At 39.6% G+C, this 20,127-nt stretch overlaps 1 protein-coding gene across 5 annotated transcripts in view; it reads right to left on the reverse strand.

Annotated features, from left to right (window-relative positions):
* Positions 1-20,127, reverse strand: part of SEMA3C (semaphorin 3C) — a 223,093-nt gene that overhangs the window by 97,271 nt on the left and 105,695 nt on the right. For all 5 annotated transcript variants that reach the window (XM_061582155.1, XM_061582157.1, XM_061582156.1 and 2 more), the window contains 2 exons: positions 17,974-18,134; positions 3,353-3,415 (listed from right to left, as the gene is read on the reverse strand). In XM_061582155.1, the coding sequence (XP_061438139.1) occupies positions 3,353-3,415; positions 17,974-18,134 (224 nt within the window). The remainder of the gene's footprint in view (positions 1-3,352; positions 3,416-17,973; positions 18,135-20,127) is intronic.

Here is a 20,127-nt window from a genome sequence, read left to right on the forward strand (position 1 = left end):
GTAGGATAAATTGCTTGCAAAAATGTATGAGTCAAAACTGCATACAAAAATTAATTTATTAGGAGAAATTCACACTAAAATGCTGAAGAATTTTCATGAGGATTTAAAAAATAAATCCAAAAGTGTTGCAGCAATGTAGAGAACTGAATTTAAGATTGGAAAAATGAGAAACTAAGAGAACTGAAGTTGACAGATCATTCTATCCCTAGTACAGCGCAGTCCAATAATGTCTACTCAGAAATAAGCCTCAATGACTTCAATGGGATTTACTCCCAGGAAACTGTGAATAAGAGTGTAGCGTAAGTCTTATGTAAAATTCCGCCACATATTGCTTTCACTTGCACATTGACTTCATTCAACAATGTATGTCACACTGCTCAACCCAAATAAACATGTTTAACATATAAAGTATGTTATACTATGTATACTATGCATTTTGCAATGCAAGGGAAAATACTGAACTTCTGTATGGGTGATGTAACATACTGTTATAGGGAAGCAGACACTATGCTAACATTTTTAATGCTAATTTAATTAAACAGAAATCACTTGAATCAATTACTGGTGACATTTTAATGGAAAATACTATGCTCTATTATGCTCACAGATTCAATATTTTCTTTCCTTGAGAAGAGTGGATCAAGATGAGATGAACTTGCAAAATGTATTTGATGTATACTCCTTTTAATTACATGTCCACAACCAAATGAATCTTTATTAGAGCATAGCATAATATGCTATTAATTAATTAAGTTGATAAGTTATGTACCTTATTCAAATACTAGCAAAAGAATGTCTGATACAACCACTCTCATGCATTCCAGGGATTAACATATTAAACTCCTTCTGAACTGTCATATAGGCACATAACAAACATTAACTTCTTTATTTTCACTGCTGCATAACTTGGCAAGTTTGGCCAGTGAAATGGAACTTATTTATTAATTATTATTTTACTCCATCTTTTGGCAGCAAAGGAGTCCTCTAGGTAGTTTACAAAATATAGAAACAACAATCAAATAAGTATAAAAATATATCAATCGACAAAATAAGTCAGACCATTTGAACAGATGTACTAAAAGATCATGGGAGGTTAAAATTCCATTCAATAGGGCTACCTTTGAAATAATAATATTAATAATTTAATTTGTGGGTCGCCTATCTGGCCAATGGCCACTCTAGGCGACGTACAATTTAACAACAATACATTACAGCATAATAAAATACATCATAAAATACAATATAACAATAAAACAATAAAACAATTCCAGTACAGAGTAGTAGGCTATTCGTCGTAAAAATTTAACCCTCCCCGGAAGTCCCAAAGGCCTGTCTGAAGAGCCAGGTCTTCAAAGCTTGGCGGAATACATTCAGGGAAGGGGCATGCCGAAGGTCATACGGGAGGGAGTTCCAGAGAGTTTGAAGACAGTTCGGAAGCTACAGCTCGTGCAAAACGCGGCGGCCAGATTGATAACAAAGACTAAGCGGTCTGAACACATAACACCTGTTCTGGCTCGCTTGCACTGGCTGCCAATATGCTTCCGGGCCAGATTCAAAGTGTTGGTTTTAACTTATAAAGCCTTATACGGCGCGGGACCACAATACCTGCTGGAACGCCTCTCCCGATATGAACCTGCCCGTACACTGCGTTCTACATCAAAGGCCCTCCTCCGAGTTCCGACTCAGAGGGAAGCTTGGAGGGTGGTAACAAGAACTAGAGCCTTCTCAGTGGTGGCCCCCGAACTGTGGAATAGTATTCCAGATGAGGTGCGCCTGGCGCCGACATTGTTATCTTTCAGGTGCCAGGTTAAAACTTTCCTCTTTTCTAAGGCATTTTAATCTAACTTTTATTTTAATTTAGTTTTTAAAAATTTGCTGTAACTGATTTTAGATCTTTCATTTTTTATATGTGTCTTTGCTGTATTATATTATGGGGTTTTATTGTATATATTTGTATTTTTTGCTGTACACCGCCCAGAGAGCTATGCTAGTGGGGCGGTATAAAAATCTAATAAATAATAAAATAAAATAATAATAATTAAGATCTTAAAATGTCTTCCCAACTAAAACAAAATCATCTAAAAACAAGAGCTTGCTGCTAACTGTTGATCTGCAACTTCCAGGCCCCTGCTCTCCTTTCATGTATTTATTTTTAATTTATTTAATAAAATCTATATACCGCTCAATCATCAAAAGCTCTTATCCGAGGTTTAAAGTGACCCATCTAATGTTTTCCAAAATGTTAATAAAGTCAGCAGTTTTAAAAATATACATTATAAAATAATATTACAAAACATGTCAGGTTTCCATGTTTGGGGATGCTTGCTTAAATAAAAGTTTTTTACCAGGTGCCAAAAAAAGTACAGTGAAGGTGCCTACTTAATATCAATGGGCAGGGAGTTCCAAAGTATAGGTTCCTTTCTAATAGTTCCTTATCTCTGAAATGGATATTGTCCTCCCTGCTCTCCCTTCTTATGTTCTCTATCCTTAAAAGAGATTTGGACTGAACAGTCCCTCAGATAGAGGGCACCTTCAAATAGAGGACTGTCCTCTGTAAAGTAGGATGCATGGCCATCATAGCCACACTGAAATCATTATTACCATCATTTATTATTATTACCATCATTAATATAATTTCTAACTGCCTTTTCCCAAAAAGTGCCTGAGGTGCTGTACTCATTTTTAAAATCACAACAAATAACAATTTAAAGGAATGGTTTGTTGGCTTGACCAAGAATCACTTTGAGGATTGAAGGTTTAGTAGGTAATTGGCTCAACAGATGGTTCTCTTGTGCGATTCTTGCTTTACCTCCAATAATAGTTGTGCCACGTTTACCTGCTTTGAGGAAGTTCTGCTTTTTTTCAGGCATCTGCTCAAAATGTTGCTTTATAGAACCAATAAAAGAGTCTTTATGATCAAGCAGTAAGTGCTGCTGGAATGTTCAGGGATTTTTTTTTCCATACAAAAGGCTGCATATTCTGTCTGGGAGTCTATCCAGGCACTTACATTAGCATTAGTGGAACAGTCTGCAATATATGCTCTAGAAGATACGCAGAGCAAGCCTTATGAATGATATTCATCATGAGCAACAAGGTAAGCAAGAAATAGGTTTTGTTAAAAAAGAAAGAAAATAAAATCTGGTCCTGAACATAAGCAACGTCCTCATTTTTCTGGACATCGGTAGGGAGATATAGGCTGTGTCAATATCATGCTCATTTCAGAATTTTGCAGCACCATTTTGGTCTGCAGAGTATTAAATGAAAATATGCCTCTTCCGCTTTGCTTTTGGCTGCACCCAAGGTGATCCTTCTCAGTGGCCAAATATTTAATTAAAAGGGGGGAAATACTTACTGTAGGATCTTTGCCAGCCATTTTGCACTCATCAACTTTGGTTGTTGATGCTGGCCAGAAAATCTGTGTGGAAAGAAAATACATATATATTTAAAATGGATTACATAATTTCAATGCATATTTACAGGAACAAACTTTTATCATTTCCACCTTGTTCAATCTACCATACTGCCTTCAAGGCATGCCTAAACTTGCAAGGTCAATATTTTTGCAGCTCGGTTTTGCTGAGGAAAGTATTTCTTCAAGTTTTTCTTGCTCAGAGAAATCTAGTACAGGAAGGAGGGCGAGCATCCCTCCCACCATGTTGGGTAAGTTCAGCATCAATTTAAACAATGTGCCCCAAATACATCATTTCAGTTACAAGCTGTACTACTTTAGAGCCTTCCAGAAAGCAGCAGTTAATGGCCATGTTTGTCATTTTAAATTGGTGCAGGCCTTTGCAAGCCTGTGCCATTATGAAGGCACATATTTGGCAGAGGATCTGCCCTAACATTTGTTAATCTGATTATAGTTAGGATTAAGGGTTCCCAGATGGTATCATGGAGCCTGTTCACACACTCATCCAAAAGTGAATTGTTGTTAAGGGCACACACCTACACCACCATGTATGCAAGGAACTGTGTGAGCTGGCATGCTGGTCTCCAACAGAACCTTTCCCTATCAGTAAAGGGCAGGGTGAGCACGTGTGAATGAAATGCATGTATGCACAATTTTAAACTTTTCATTTCTTCGTCTGTAACATGGTATTGATCTCCCCTGAACAATGAGATGGGATGAAATTTGGTACTTATGTTCAGAATATAAACTATCCATTTCAAGTAATATAAGCTCACACAACGCTAGGGATGGGTGAGAATTCTGCTGAATTCGGATTTAACACTAGATTTTTCAATGGCCGACATATTCTCCATCTTTACGGAGTGATCCTGTTTGCTCCAAACTTCAGCAGCTTTCTCCTGACACTGGATTTTCCCCCTTGAATGTTCCTTTGAATATATTATTCTTTTATTGATTTTACTCACAGCACAGCAGTACAGTGCTCTCTCTTTCACTCACTCTCTCTCTCTCTCTCTCTCTGCCACCCCCTCCACTTAAATAATCCAAATTTCAAGCAGGAATTAAGCAAGCCAATTCTATAATAGCCTATAATAGTGGAGAAGCAGGAGGACATTTCCTTTCAAAATATTGATAATCCCTTTCACAATATTGACAATCCCATTCAAAAGATCAGTAATTCATTTTAAAATATTGGTAGCTTCTTTCAAAATACTGATAATTCCTTTCAAAATATCCACAGTTTATTTTAAAATATCAACATTAATACAGGTATTTTTGGGAGAGGAAAAAAATCAGGTTAATAAAAGCAATGGACAGTGGACAAAGAACAAATTCAAAAAATACGGCCTGTTAGGTCGATGGAATGCTTTCGAAGTTGCACTGGCCACTGGATTCCATCCCTACACAATGCCTATATTCAGAATGGGAAGGTTCCTCCTTCTTCCAGAGAAATGGTTTTTGGCTGGGTGAGTGAGTGAACCAGCTTAGCACATACCTCCTCAGGGGTAGAAAAAATTGTAGACATTGAAGTTCAGATACCAGCAAAAATTGAAGTAGATTGCAAGGCTCTTCCAAACGGAAATGTTTGCAGGAATTTCAAGGAAAGGTAACAAGAATTGTTAAGAGTTCCCTGAAGTTTTTCAGAATGGAGATGGGGCTATACAGATCTTGGTTGTTGCACCAAATGTGACCTAAAGCACACATGTTCTTCCACCCAGTCAAAAAGTTCTACCGAGTCAAAACATCTGTAGGGAAGTCAAAGATGTAATAAGATTTGGATTTAATTTTTAAGGGAATTGGGTCAGGGAATCTCTACTCTGCTATATAAAAACGTTAATCAAAGAAGATGACAAAGATGAAAATTAGAAGAGTTTAGAGAGTTTTCTGTCCCTGCACAGTCAGTGGGTATTGCATGGTCAGTGCACATACTCAGTCCTCGTTCGGGTGTCAGGATGTTTTGCACCCCCTTTAATGCTGTACTTCTGTAGTCTTCAGAGCTCCTCCAACCTGGCAGGTGTTTCCCTCCTGTGTGAGGTTGGTGTTGGTTTTGCTATAGCCTAAATATCAGAAATAGAGGTAATGACAACTTCTCCTACTATGCACCGATTGCACAATGTGATGTGGTCACTCTGCTTGCTGCCCCTTTAAGAGAGTCACAAGACGGTACATTGATTGAAGTAATGGAGCCTCTCTTGCAAATGCCTAAGCCTCCTTAGGGACGCTGACCTCCCACACTGAGAATCTCAGAAAAATATGAAGCTGCCCTCTGACCTTTGGTCTTGTTATGAATGGAACTGAAGACAAAGGAGAATAATCGGAGATTTGTTTTTTAAAAAACAATTGCACAAAAGATTTGGTTTTTATTTTTATTTTATTTTTAACATCATTGTTGTTCATTTCTTTTAAAAGCCCAGGTTAGCTGTGTGCAAAATGCTGAACTCTTCAAAAGGAGACTGATGTGAAAGGGTTTCTTTTCGAATGCCAAAGTATAATGCAGGGTGCCACATAAGAAAATATGCTCTACTAAGCTTCCAGCTGAAGGGAGCCCAAGAGCTTTGGTTAATTTCTAGATAAACATCTCAGCCACAGAAGAATTCTCATCCAGTACACACCCAAAATCAGAACAATTCACAGTTCATGTCTGTAGCAGTCTCCGGTTTAGACAAGCAATTGAGAAAACATATCTTCAAGTAACAGGAAAGCAAACCCTGAACCTCATATGCACATATAAAGCTTATATTTTGTTTTTAAAAAGTGGAAATGGTTTGAATTGTTCTTAGAATTTGCATTTTTTATATTTTATCTTATTTTTATCCTGTTGTACAGCACTTTCACGACCTCAGGCTGCGAACTGATTTATAGATTTGTAATAAATAAATAAATTTAAAACAATACATTGCCATAGGCAGTCTTAGAAGTCTGCTGTAGGATGCAGTAACGCTACAACAGGCATGGGGAACCTTTGGCCCTCCAGATATTGCTGAACTACAACTCTCAAGATCATCCCCGGCCACTGGCCATGCTAACTGGGGCTGATGGGAATTGTAGTTCAGCAACATCTGGAGGGCCAAAAGTTCCCCATACCGGCTCTAGAAGGAGACCATACAAATGTATCATGCTTTTTGAAGGTTCATTGTGCTTTCTCAGCAGTCTTTACACCTACTCTGTAAAGTACATGAATATTACTCCCAAGTTTCAGATTGGTGTGTGCATGTGTACCAATCTCTTGAGTTCTATGGGATTCCTTTATAAATGAATAATGCAAATACAATTACAATTTTTTTTAAAATCTGGAACTTTAAATCAGGTAGCAAAAATAGCAACAACAATACAACATATCCCAACAGAATGTAACATACAGTATATCTTCAGGATATAATAATTCTCAAAGTACCATGCATCCAACAAGGCATGAGTGCAGGAATTGCTTGCAGAAAAGCCTGGGATAGGAAGAAGAGGAGTTCCCATAGACAAAAACCTTAATGCCCTAATTCAAGGTGGCAAGGGCCTAATTCTTACTCCTTAGCATTAACATCTCCTTTCCTCTACATCTCTCTTTTTCTGAACTAAAATTCACAAGTACAGCCCCTTCTTAAAGTATCCCCACCCACTGGGCCAGACCAATAATCCATAGGGGTTACGCATGCACACATCTGCACATGCTGAGTCTGACGCTAAAAGCACAGTTGTAGGCATGCCTACTCAGAAGTTAAATCCCACTGAGTTCAATGGGGATTCCTTTAGATTAGGTATTAGGCAGCCTAATATGTCTAACAACATACCAGTGAGTTAATTACTGTGAGATTTGAACTAGGGACTTTGCATTGAATGCTCTTAGCCTGCTTTGGTGATGACATTAATATTTCTATGTGTATTTGTTAAATCCAATTTTAGTATTTTCTTTACCCTAGTCACATAGTGTGTACCTCAAAATGCTAGGTTTAGCATCAATCTAAGAACCCCTGAACAAGCTGCATATACCAAGTCAGATTCTTTGACCATCAAGCCCAGCATCTCACCTGCGTCCAAGACAGAAGTCTTTCCCATCATAAGATCCTTTTAACTGGGACATTCTGCATATGTTCCACCACTGAACTATATGCCCCTAGCTAAACAGTGAAGACAGAAGCGGTTCACCGAGTGTGGTGGAGCCATTATGCTACCTTCCCAGCAACCTTGCTGTTGCTTACTGGGAGGAAGAGAAGCGAGGGGCTGGAAAGTTGGTGTGGTCCATTGGATTGGCTCCACTGGTGCGTTTGCTGATCCGTCTGCTGCCTCATGCCTCCCCCTCTTCCTCCCAGTAAGCAACAGCAATACACCTGCTTAGAAGCACGTGCAGCAGCTCCATCCCACCCATCAAGCCATTTCTGTGCTTTTTCTCTTGCAATCGGGGAAATACTTTTAACACCTGGAATCCATTCCGATGCACCTCTGTTGAAAAACTACAAAAGCTAGAAACCTGAAAATGCAGCATATGACTTTGATCGAGAGCTCCTGCTGGAATTTTACCTAATATGAAATTTCAAGGACAATGGGGGGTGTTTTTTCCCCCCAAAAATAACAATGATGATAAGATTAGGGACATTTAGGTTCTCTCACATCCATGCCTATGTGGAACACATAGAGGGCTACGTCAAACAGAGTTGTGGACGTTATTTCTGGTCAGCCCTGGAGATCATGCTGGGAGTGCTGGGAAGTAATTCTCTTTGCAATGAATGAACAAAACTGATCATACTTGAGGATGAGTGTTGCCACCAAATTTCACTCAAACAGAACTTGGTGGTGAATTTTGAATTGCTGCTTGGGCAGAAAATGAGGCATTTTCAAGGAAGGAAAAAGAGTTTCAAAATGACCAGAGACAATTCCAAAGGGAATTCACACAAGTTTATTTATTTATTTATTTAAAGTTGATTTTTTTAAAAAATAATAATTCTGCCCTTCAGCCAAAAAAGGGCCCCAAATGAATAACAGTAACAATAATACAGCCCCTACTTTCAATTTTACAATCTATAAAGACATGACATAAAAGAAAAAAAAGGAGGGAGGAGGAGAGTAAATTATGGCCTCTGCTATACAGGACAGTAAGTAAAGGAAGTAAAGAACGGTGAAATAGGATTTTAAAATGGACAAAAGAGTCGCAAAGAAACACAGTTGCTATGAATGATGAGAAAGTGTCGGTTCTATATGACTTTTGGACATATGCCAGTGTATAGCAGTCTCATGTCTGGTGATGGTGTAACCTGCCAATAATATACCGAGCTACAATTTCATTTACTGCGTCTATAAAGTTAGGCAGCCATTATTCACATTCTGGTTCGCTCTGTGATGTTTCAGCAAATTCTGCACTGAGTATTCCACGTAAAATTAATCCTTAATTTCTTTAATCAAGTTAACATTGTGAGCGTGACAAAAAAATTCCCCCCCCCAGTGAGATGTTAAATGGGGATTAGTGAGAGCAGAAAGGACCTGTATGTGGTTGTTCCAGATACTACGATATAGCCCAGAGCAACATGTTAATGTAGGAGACTGAATAAGAAGCCAAATAGCATATGATGGGAAGACAATTTCTTACGAAGACAGGAAACTATTCATAATTGCTAATGCTATCTTTAATGCAGTTTATAGTGCTATGCCAAAACCTGTCCTCCAATTTCTTAAAAGTTTTCTTCCTTCAAGAAAGACTCATTTGCCTCATTTGCAGGGTGATTTAGAAATCATTTATAATTCCAGTGGGTGTGAGGTTCAGCTTACCCAACTGTTGCGAGATGGCAGAGGGATATATCTATATGCATTTTTCTTTCAATTAAACATTTCTCCAACACTCCAAAGCCTCCCCGGCTGCCCATACTTCCTGACCTGAAACAGCCTGGTGGGAGGAGTTACTTCATTATGTCTTCTCCAGGCTATCATTGAAGAGCAGCAGGAGTGGCATGTCCAGTGAGGAAACAAAAGGGGATGCTCTCCAGTGCTAGTGGTAATGAGCTGTTTATTAAGCTCAACGCGTTTCAGAGAACTCTCCTTCGTCATGAGTTAAAGACAATACAACATTCAGAAACTTAAGATATTTTAAGGACAACATCATTATCACAGAGAAAACAAGACAAAAACATCTCCAGTATCACTTAAAACTGCACCCTCAGAAATTTCTCATACAAGAGATACATGCTGATACTTAATTGCAATAAAAACACGTAACTTATTTATGATACACCCCATCAATTCAAGGCAACTTTCTGAGTGTACAGTTTTAAGTCACATTGGAGATATGTTTGTCGCGTTTAATCTGTGATAACAATGTTGTCCTTAAACTATCTTCAGTTTTTAAATTTTGTGTTGTCTTTAGCTCCTGACCAAGGAGAGTTCTCTGAAATACATTGAGCTTAATAAACAGCCCATTGCCAGTAGCACTGGAGCATGTCCACTGCTTCAGGGCTGTCCGCATAAGTGTACCAGTCGAGCCAATCCTGTGCTCCCACTGTTGCACCCAGACAACCCTGATCCTCCAGCCATCTTGCTCCTCCTCATCTCCCTCCCAGTAATCAGCAGCAACCCCTGGACAGTGATGGCCTAGGCGGCAGCAAACTAAACAAAGAGATGTAACGGCTTGGTTCATGCTCTGGTAACCTCACGTTTGGACTACTGCAACGCGCTCTACGTAGGGCTACCTCTGAAGATGGTTCGGAAGCTACAGCTAGTGCAAAATACGGCGGCCAGACTGCTAACAAGAACTAAGCGGTCTGAGCATATAACACCTGTTCTGGCTCGCCTGCACTGGCTTCCAATATGCTACCGGGCCAGATTCAAAGTGTTGGTATTAACCTATAAAGCCTTATATGGTGCGGGACCACGATACCTGCAGGAACGCCTCTCCCGTTATGAACCGGCTCGTACACTACGGTCTACTACAAAGGCCCTCCTCTGGGTCCTGACCCATAGGGAGGCCCAGAGGGTAGTAACAAGATCTAGGGCCTTCTCAGTGGTGGCCCCCGAATTGTGGAATAGTCTCCCCGAGGAGGTACGCCTGGCGCCGACACTATTATCTTTTCGGCGCCAGGTTAAAACCTTTCTCTTCTCTGAGGCATTTTAATCTAAGTTATTTATGTAAATGTTGTAATTGGTATTTTAGATGATGTGCTTTTATATTTGTTATATTGATCTTGTAATTTTATTATTGTATATGTTTCTATGTTTGCCGCCCAGAGAGCTGTTTGCTAGTCGGGCGGGATATAAGCTGAATAAAATAAATAAATAAATAATAAATTTTGTTGTTTATGACTTGTATTCATGTATTTACAAATGTAGTGCTGATATATTGTATTAAACAACATTCTCCATTCCATTTGTAACAAAAATTGACCACAATGAATGAATGATGATACATTTATCCATACTTTCATTGTAGCTTCATGTAGTCTGAGTCTGAATCCTAGCAAGACGGAGGCACTGTGGGTTGGTGGTTCCCAAGTTTGGATAATTGATCAAATATCACAGTGAATAAAAGAATAAAAATATTTTGGCACCTTCTGAAGACTTTCCTCTTTCAACAAGCCTTTTAAGTAGAGACCTTATCCCAGTCTGTGTTGGAATTGCTCTTTAAGATGTTTTAAAGCTTTTTAAAAAAGATGTTTTTAAATGTTTTGTTTTAATATATTTTAAAGCCTTTTAAGATGTTTTAGAGTGCTTTTAGTATTTTGTTTGCCACCCTGGGCTCCTTCTGGGAGGAAGAGTGGGATGGATAAATGAATAAATAAATAAATAAATAAATAAATAAAGAAAGAAAGAAAGAAAGAAAGAAAGAAAGAAAGAAAGAAAGAAAACAGAATTAAGTGCAATTGTATGCCTGACTTGCTTTCCTAACTTTAAGCAGGTCCTCCTGCTGAAGGCCTGCATGCTAGCATTATGAATGGAAAGCTAGCATCATGCGAAGTGTTACGGCACCACCCCACTAGCCAAGCCGCTTCTGAAGTTCAGGAAGCCAAGGAGGCTGTCTGCCAATCCCCTGAGATTGGAGTCCTTGCTGATTTTGTTTTTAAAAGAAGTCCTTTCTTTTAACTTTTTTTAAAAAAATTCCACACAGGCTTCTTTAAAAGTAAAAAATACTCGTTTTAAAAATATAGCAATGATAACAATGAACAGCTTTCAGGCACGCAATAGACAGTCTCCTCAGCTTCCCACATTTACAGAAAAGTCCAGCCAAGAACATCATGGGATTTTCAGGGAGTTAAGACACCCAGGAAGACTGCAGAATGCTAGAGAACAGCATTGCACAATTCAAAGAAGTGTGGATTTTGAAGGACGGTTGTGCTTTGGTTCATATATTGTTTGGAACTGAATCAAATTTCTCCATTGTCCCAATGTCCAACACTCTTTTTATTCTATCGCTAGTCTGCACAGCATCTTTCAATCATTGGGGGCTGGGTATATGTGAGGATCACCGAAACTAAATCCTGATAAATATATATGAATGGAGCGGGGTTCAACTTTTCAGGGTCATCAAGGTTTGGAGAATCTATCTCTGCACCTAAATTGTTGCAGCAGATGAGAATGCTTCCATTGATACATCCAGCCAGGAAAGAGGCCACCCCCCCTTCTTTCACGTTTAGGCCAAACAACTTTTGTCCATGCATTTATAACCTTGAGAAATGATTACTGTAATGTTTTCTATGCATGGTGCCATCGAAAACTAGTGCTAAACTGCAGGTGAAGCAAAAGGTAGCAGCTTACCTGGCAGAAGGATGCTGCAGATATTCTAAGGCTTGCATAGACTTTCTTGGCACAATTATGATGTTACTTGTGATCCTGAACATTTTGGGCATTGCCTATATTTTTCCTTATGCTCCATCCTGACTCCTAAATATCCACTAAAAGAATTCTACCACACACAGAAATCAAGGTACACAAAGAAATAGTGTCAACAGCCATTCTACTGTCAGGGAAGGAGAAGTCTTGTATAGTAGCTGATGTTCTGGGTTTGGATGAGGGAAACCTAGTTCAGATCCCTGTTCATCCGACAACATTGTCTTCCCCATCTATACAATATTATTCTGAAGATAAAATTCTACTCTGAGCTAATCAGAGGGAGGTTCTAATAGGTGAATAATAGTGTCATCTTTTGCTGGAAACCATGAATGAGAAAGTGAAATTGGCAGATGAGAACATTCCTAGCTATTACCTTTATAATTAATCTTACAAGGTGACAGAGAAGGGTAAATGTTGTTCCTTTTAATCTTTTAAAAAAACAATCTTTACATCACTCCTATTTTTTTTTTAGGAACCATTAGAAAAATCTTACCACTCTTTCTCTCTCACCACAGGCAGCCTCTCCAACCACTGTCCTTCCTGGAGTGGACATTATAATGTAACATCCTCCCATGGGTATTTCAAGGGAGAAGATGCAGAGTAACAGAGAGAAGCAAGAGGACCATCCACACTTCTTGGCCACCCTGTAATGCTAATTATTGTGGTAAGTCCCCAACCTTGAACATTTCACTGAAATTCTCCCACCCCCATGAAAGGGGCATAAAAAATGATCAACTGATTTGTGGGGGTGAAGCAGTTTTGTGAAATTGGTGGGCAGGGGAGCACAGCACTACTTGGTACTTTCTCCAAGCATGCAAAGCATGTGCTCTATCAATGGCCTATGGCCTTTCATTTGAGAAAGTATTTCTAGTTTTCTAGAGCTGAAATCCAAGTCCATGAATATCAGCAGAAGCTGATTTTAACATCACTTATTGACATTGGAAGTGGGAGTGGGACTGCACTCTATGCTGGATTGAAATCTAAGGGACGAGTTATCCACAACTAACTTTAAAGTCCTATGGATTTCAATAGGAGAAGGGTAAGCCTAAGGTCCTCTGAATAGGGACCTATCAAGTTTTGTATTAAAATGGTTCAATGTCTTCAAAGGTTTTTTTAATAATTAAATCATTTATTGTTATTTCTCCTGAATGGCATGAGAAAAATGATTTATCTAAATAAATAGGAAGTTTACTGCTCTGAATACAGGGGAGGTTATTTTTCAAGGCAACGTCAAGTTCTGCAAGTGGATCCATGGTCACACATCTACATAGCCAGAGATACGGGATGAAATGAAGCATGTAAGCACTAGAAGATGCTTTGCGTGAAAGTTGTTACTGCAGCCAATCACCTCAAAGAATGGACCAGATAGTTTTTTCCTTTCAAAACCATGGTCTGCCTGTTCATCTGAGTAATCCATTGCGAGAAAAAAAAACTTCTTAAAACGTGTTGGTTGCATGCATATGCCTCCCATATGCTCTATTTGTCCCCATTAACCATGAACAGTCCCTAACGAAAATTTAAGGATATCTTTTCAAAATGTTGTTAGCACGTACATGTGCAGTAGCATCATTTCCATCATGCTTCCAAATTGCCAGATAACAAATATTAATGCATTTTTTTGCAGCTAACCTATAATAAATACAACTGGATTCACTGTTAAAAAAGAAAGAAAGAAAGAAAGAAAGAAAGAAAGAAAGAAAGAAAGAAAGAAAGAAAGAAAGAATTGCTACCATCTAACCATCTTACTAACACATCCCGCCTCAGAAGCCTAGGCTGGACATGGTATTGCAGAACAAATAAATATGGTGTAAAGCAAAGACAAGAGCCTTCAGCAATGTGCAATAGTGAGGGAGGAAGTATTTTGGTAGTGATGCTTGATGTGGAAATAAGGGTGTTCTAAATAAATGTGTCCCTGTTTTGCATCTGTGAAATAATGGAGAGTATGTTCTCTGCTGCCCGTGGTATGGCTATTTAGCCCAATGAATAGCAACACGGAAAAGACCCGGCATCGTCTTAAGACATACTCGGTTGCTGCCAGGATGCAAACAACCTGGGATGACTCATTTCCTGATGCCTGCCCTGGGACCTTTTTAAAAATCTGTTAAAACAATGTTTTCAATCTTTTTCCTCCACTGATGCTCTCGTACTGAGTAGTTTCTAGCCACCATCTTGGCTTTGTCCCCAGTGCCCCCAACATTAAGTCGGGGGGGGGAGATGGTCACTATCAAAAAATGTGACAACCACAATATATTGGGGTCACGTTTTTTTGAGGATAGCCATCTCTAACCCCAATGCTCCAGAATTACTCAGCTTGTGTGGAGGCAAAGATGGTGGTTGGAAGTCTCTTGCTGCTGAAAAATTATAACAGACATTGATTTTTTTTGAGAAAAAAAAAGTGGGGGCCCAGGACAGGTGTCAGAGGTGGGAAAGGAGGCCACTTATGGGAGAAATCCCATAAAATGTCATTTTACCATGGTCCCCCTCAACTCTGGAGCTAGTTCTGACAGGAAAGATATTAGACACAGATCATAAGGTGGCGGTTCAAATTTCATGCCTGCCAGGTGGCTCTCCCTCAGCCTCTGTTCCTCCATCTGCAATACAGGGAATAATAATACTAACTCACCTTACAGGGCTAGTGCAAGGATTAAAACACAATAATGCATGCAAAGTTTTTCAAGACTTGAAATCACTATACAAGTATTATTAGACTTTGAAAGATTAAAAAAGGTGTTTAACATTGGGATTTGTTTCCCTGATTAGAAGATAAAATGCCCCTCCCCTATAATTAGAGCAGCCTTTCCCAACCAGTGTGCCTCCAGATGTTGTTGGCCCACAATTCCCATCTTTCCTGACCATTGGCAATGCTGACTGAGGCTGATGGGATTTGTGGTCCAACAACATCTGGAGGCACACTGGTTGGGAAAGGCTGAATTAGAGTGGTGACAATTTATAACAAAAAATCCAATTCTGTTAGACGCATGCTCTCTAGCTGTTTCATTTCAACTGGGACAGTCACATTTTTCTGTCTTGGGGGGAAAACTCCCATTCTCCTACTGTCCCTCCTGTTTTTTCCTGTTTTTAAAAATCTTATAGAACCTAAAAATGAATTCAGAATAGGCTTAAAAATGCTGCTTGCTAAAGTTGTATGGGTATATCTATTTTAGGTGGTGAGCACTGACTCTGTGTGGGGCCCAAATAATAATTATTGTCTTTATTTATACCCCACCATTTTTCCAAAACTGGAACTCACGGCGGCTTCCAGATAAAAATACATATAATTAAAAACATACAGTTTACATAAAAATAAGATTAAACTATTTCCAATATTAAAAGCATACACACATATAGCTAAAAGAGTTCAAACTAGTTTAAAAATAATATAATAGACATTAGCAATGCAGCACCCTTCACGCCCTATTCTTAACAGCCTTCAATTCCAAAGGCTTGTTGGAATAGGAAGGTCTTTGCTTGTCGGCGGAAGGACTGCAAAGAGGGGGTCATTCTTACCTCCCTAGGAAGGGAATTCCAAAGCCTAGGGGCAGCCACCGAGAAGGCCCTCTCACGCGTCCCCACTAGTCGTACTTGAGAAGATGTGGGTATTGAGAGAAGGGCCTCTCCTGAGGATCTCAGGGCCCGGGCAGGCTCATACAGGGAGATACGGTCTGATAAATAGCCTGGACCTAAGCCGTATAGGGCTTTATAGGTCATCACCAGCACTTTGAATTGTGTCTGGAAACAGACTGGCAACCAGTGGAGCTTTTTTAACAGGGGGGTAGTATGGTCCCTGTAACCAGCCCCAGTTAGCATTCTGGCTGCAGCACGTTGTACCAACTGAATAATGAGATGAATTAGGGTGACTCCCTCCCCGCAAGTAGGGATGGGAGAGAAATTTGATTCAGTTTGCATCAAGCCGAAGCTATCAAATTTGCTAAAACAATATGAGGACTGAATTTTGCAATGCAGTTCTCCAACCAAAAATTGTTTACAAAAATGCATATATATTAGGGGGAAAGGTTCGTGAAAATGAATATATTAGTGAAAAGAACATACAAAAATGCATTATATAAGGAGGAATTGCTTGCAAAATGTGCACGTTAGTCAAAACCGAATACAAATATGAGTTCAGTAGGAGAAATTCACACTGAAATGCTGGAGAATTTTCATGAGGATTGAAAAACGCCATTCACAAATTGCTGCAGAAATGTGGAGAACCGAATTTAAGACTGGAAATGTGAGAAATGGAGAGAACCAAAACTGACAGGCCTTTCCATCCCTATTCTCAAGTCAAACTGTAATGCCAATAAACCCCCCATATTGAAACGGGTCCCTCACAAAGCCTTGCATCATTCTGTTGTTCTGTTTCTGTACTGTGTTTCTTTTTCTGTGGAACTGCCACGTTTTCAAAAATCTGCGAACAAGAATGCACACCATTCAACCAATTATTTTCCGGTAAGAAAGAAGCAACCCCCTGCAGCAAGTTTCTGCAATTTGGCAAACTTAATCCACTCTGGATGGACTCTTGGGAGTGTATATTTCCTGCACTTTGGCTACAAGGGAAAAAAAGTTAGTCATTTTTAAATTCCGCATCACAATGAATGGGGAAACACGGAGCTTCGTTTCGTGCAAAGTGGCTCACAATCTGAAACACAGATTGAAGCAGAGACAGCACAGAGCAACTCCGAGTTTTTTTTTAATTCACCCATACAAGAATGCTCAGAACCCTCAAGATTCTCCCCCCCCTCACACACACACTACAAACTACCAACTTGGTACCTTTATTCAGAAAAAATTCTACTGGAAGGTAAAAGCGCACATGTCCCTAGGGAACCTTTGTGATTTGAGGCCATGTGCTTTGGCTTCCCTACCAGCCGTTTTTCTGGAAGCAGCTCTTCTAAGTAGCATCCTAGAGTGCCAACGGAAATTTCTCTGTTGGTTTCCTCAAAATGGAAATGGACTGCCTTCAAGTCACTTCCGACTTATGGTGACCCTATGAGTAGGGTTTTCATGGTAAGCGGTATTCAGAGGGAGTTTACCATTGCCTTCCTCTGAGGCTGAGAGGCAGTGACTGGCCCAACGTCATCCAGTGAGCTTCATGGCTGTGTGTGGGTTCAAACCCTGGTCTCTGAGGTAATAGTCCAGCACCTTAACCACTACACCACATTGGCTCTCTGGTTTCCCTAAAAAGCTGCTTTAAAGAGGGATGCTTTGGGGAAAAGAGACAAGAGCCCATCCCCTCACAGGGATCCTCTTATTCCAAGGCTTTTGCTCCCCCCAGCAGTTTCCATGGGTCTGGCTTGTGAAAGCACTAAAGGCTCAATTCCCATATTGTGCAGAATGGACCACCTGATAAGATGATATCTGCAGGAAGTGCTCACCTGCAGAACACAGTGACTGACTGGGTACATTAGGGGTGAGATAGTCTTTTAGATCCTGGTCCCGAGCACTGAACAGAAGCCCCTCCAGGGAGGACCAACCCTGCCAAATTGCAGACAAATAAATCCAATGTCTTTTTATGGGGGAAGTCAAAGGGATTCAATTTCCTCCATAATCCCTTATGAGAGAGGGGTTTGTTTCTTTCATACCTTAAATGCGTTGTTTGAACACATTGTTCTCCTAATATACAAGCAGCAACTGTTCAGTGAAGGCGCAGACCTGGAATGCTGCCTGACAATGGGATAATGATGAAACACCGTTTCCCTCTTTCTTTGGAAGCAGACACATGCAGTAAAACAATCCTGGATTCCCAAAGCACTTTGTGAACTTACACTCAGAGGGTTCTGGCTTATATTATTGATATTCAAAGAGAGAATGTGATCTTTGCTGCCGACATAGATCCGGTCCTGATCTTCATCCATCACTAATATCCTGTAGTCTAAGGGGTGATGGGAAAGAGCATAAAACTGAGCGGTCTTCGTTTCTTGCAGTTCTGTAAAAGAAAGAGGAGCCACAGCTTCAGAAACTCATGCATGTGCTTTCCTTAGTTGCATAATCACATCTTGACAAATGATGCAGGATGCCAATAAAAAGGCAAAGAGTTAGTGATGCCATCAGCTACTTAAGCAAGAATTACATAATTGCCTTGTCAGAATCTGAATGCATTATTCTTACACTTAAGTAACTAGCCATACTCATAAAGCAAATGGAATAGCTTTATCTGTTCACCCAAAGAACACTGTTATCTTAATGGAAATTATTATGTACAGCTGTGCCTTTCAAAGCACATCATATATTAAACTAATAAATGAGAGCATCACATATTATGGCAACTAGGTTCAATTTTGTCTAAAAAGCCCCACAGAAACAAAGGTCATCTAACGTTATTAAGATATGAATTAGTTAGAATCTATTGAGACTCAATTTTCTTGGGTAACTATGATGTCACATGTTGCCCTCCAGATACTGTTGGATTCCAACTCCCATCAGGCCCAGCCAGATGTCAGGCATGATAGGGGTTGGAGGACACCACATTGGCTACCTCTGCGCTAAGCTAGAAAGAAGGAATGCACTTATCACAAGTGCCATTGTTGGCACTGAAAGAAGGGAAAGTGTTTGCCCATCCAAAGTGCTTCCAATGTGATGCCATAAGCAAGGCCTTTACACTGAATTGGCTTTGCTTGCCCTCAGTGAAATCATCATGCAAATTTGATGTTAGCTTCACAACAGGATTCTCAATTGATTAGGGTCACAATACACAGGAAGAAGACTATTTACTTCTTTAAAATGTATTAAAATCAATGGTCAATCAGGGGACAAGCAGGCAAACAACAGGTAGGGATGGGGAGAAATTCAGTTCAGTTCTCATTGAAAGCCTACGCTGTCAGATTCACACTTTCTGAAACAATATGAGGACCGAAATGCAGTCATCCTTCAAAATTGCATTTACCTGAATTTTGCAATGCAGTTCTCCAACCAAACATTGTTTACAAAAATGCATATATGTTGGGGGGGAGGGAAATGTTTGTGAAAATGGACATAGTGAAAATAGCATACAAAAATGCATGATATTAGGAGAAATTGCTTGCAAAAATGTGTAGATTAGTGAAAACTGCCTACAAAAAATGTGGTTATTAGGAACAATTCTCACTAAAATGCTGAAGAATTTTCATCAGGATTTTTTTTTTTTTAAAAAGTGCAAATTACTGCAGAAATATGGAGAACCAAATTTAAGACTGGGAAAATGAGAAAATGAGAGAACTATTGGCAGATTCTTAAGAACATAAGAACATAAGAAGAGCCTGCTGGATCAGGCCAGTGGCCCATCTAGTCCAGCATCCTCTTCTCACAGTGGCCAACCAGGTGCCTGGTTTCATAACTTCAAGGTAAACAAAGGACAGAGTCTAGGGAACATTCTGAACTTTCTCCAGAGCACTACATTTACCACTGACGTTGACCAGGTGAGTGATTGGTACAGCTCTAGAATAACTGTAATCAGACACCCAAACAGAAGGTGGAAAATCAGAAAAGGGGCTGCAGTGATATGGGAGCAAGGAGTAGGGGGGGGAGAAAGAAAAGTCACAGACAAGACAGAAAGCGACTGGAGCTAATCAGCAAATCTTCAAGGCAGTTATTCTTCATTCTTTTTACAAAATGATGGTATGAAGTTTTCATGATTTTCATAGTACTGGACATTTTAAAAATTATGATAAAAAATAATTGGCAGCCCTAAGACCTGTACTTTGAAGTAAGTGCCACTGAAATTAATGTGTGTTCATTGCTTAAAGGGCAGAACATCAAATGGCACCTTGCCTACATGGGTGGGCATCACAAAAGAAACACTATAGAGAGAACTGTCGTATGATTCCCCTCTCCGTATTTAGCTCTCTTGATTTTGTTCATTGGCTTGGATAGAGATGTAGTAATAAAGAAGCAGTTACGCATTTATTAATAGTAGCCTGGGCAGCAATAGCAAAATTTTGGAA

Source organism: Rhineura floridana, chromosome 8 (genome assembly GCF_030035675.1).
Source record: "Rhineura floridana isolate rRhiFlo1 chromosome 8, rRhiFlo1.hap2, whole genome shotgun sequence".
Classification (NCBI taxonomy): Eukaryota; Metazoa; Chordata; class Lepidosauria; order Squamata; family Rhineuridae; genus Rhineura; species Rhineura floridana.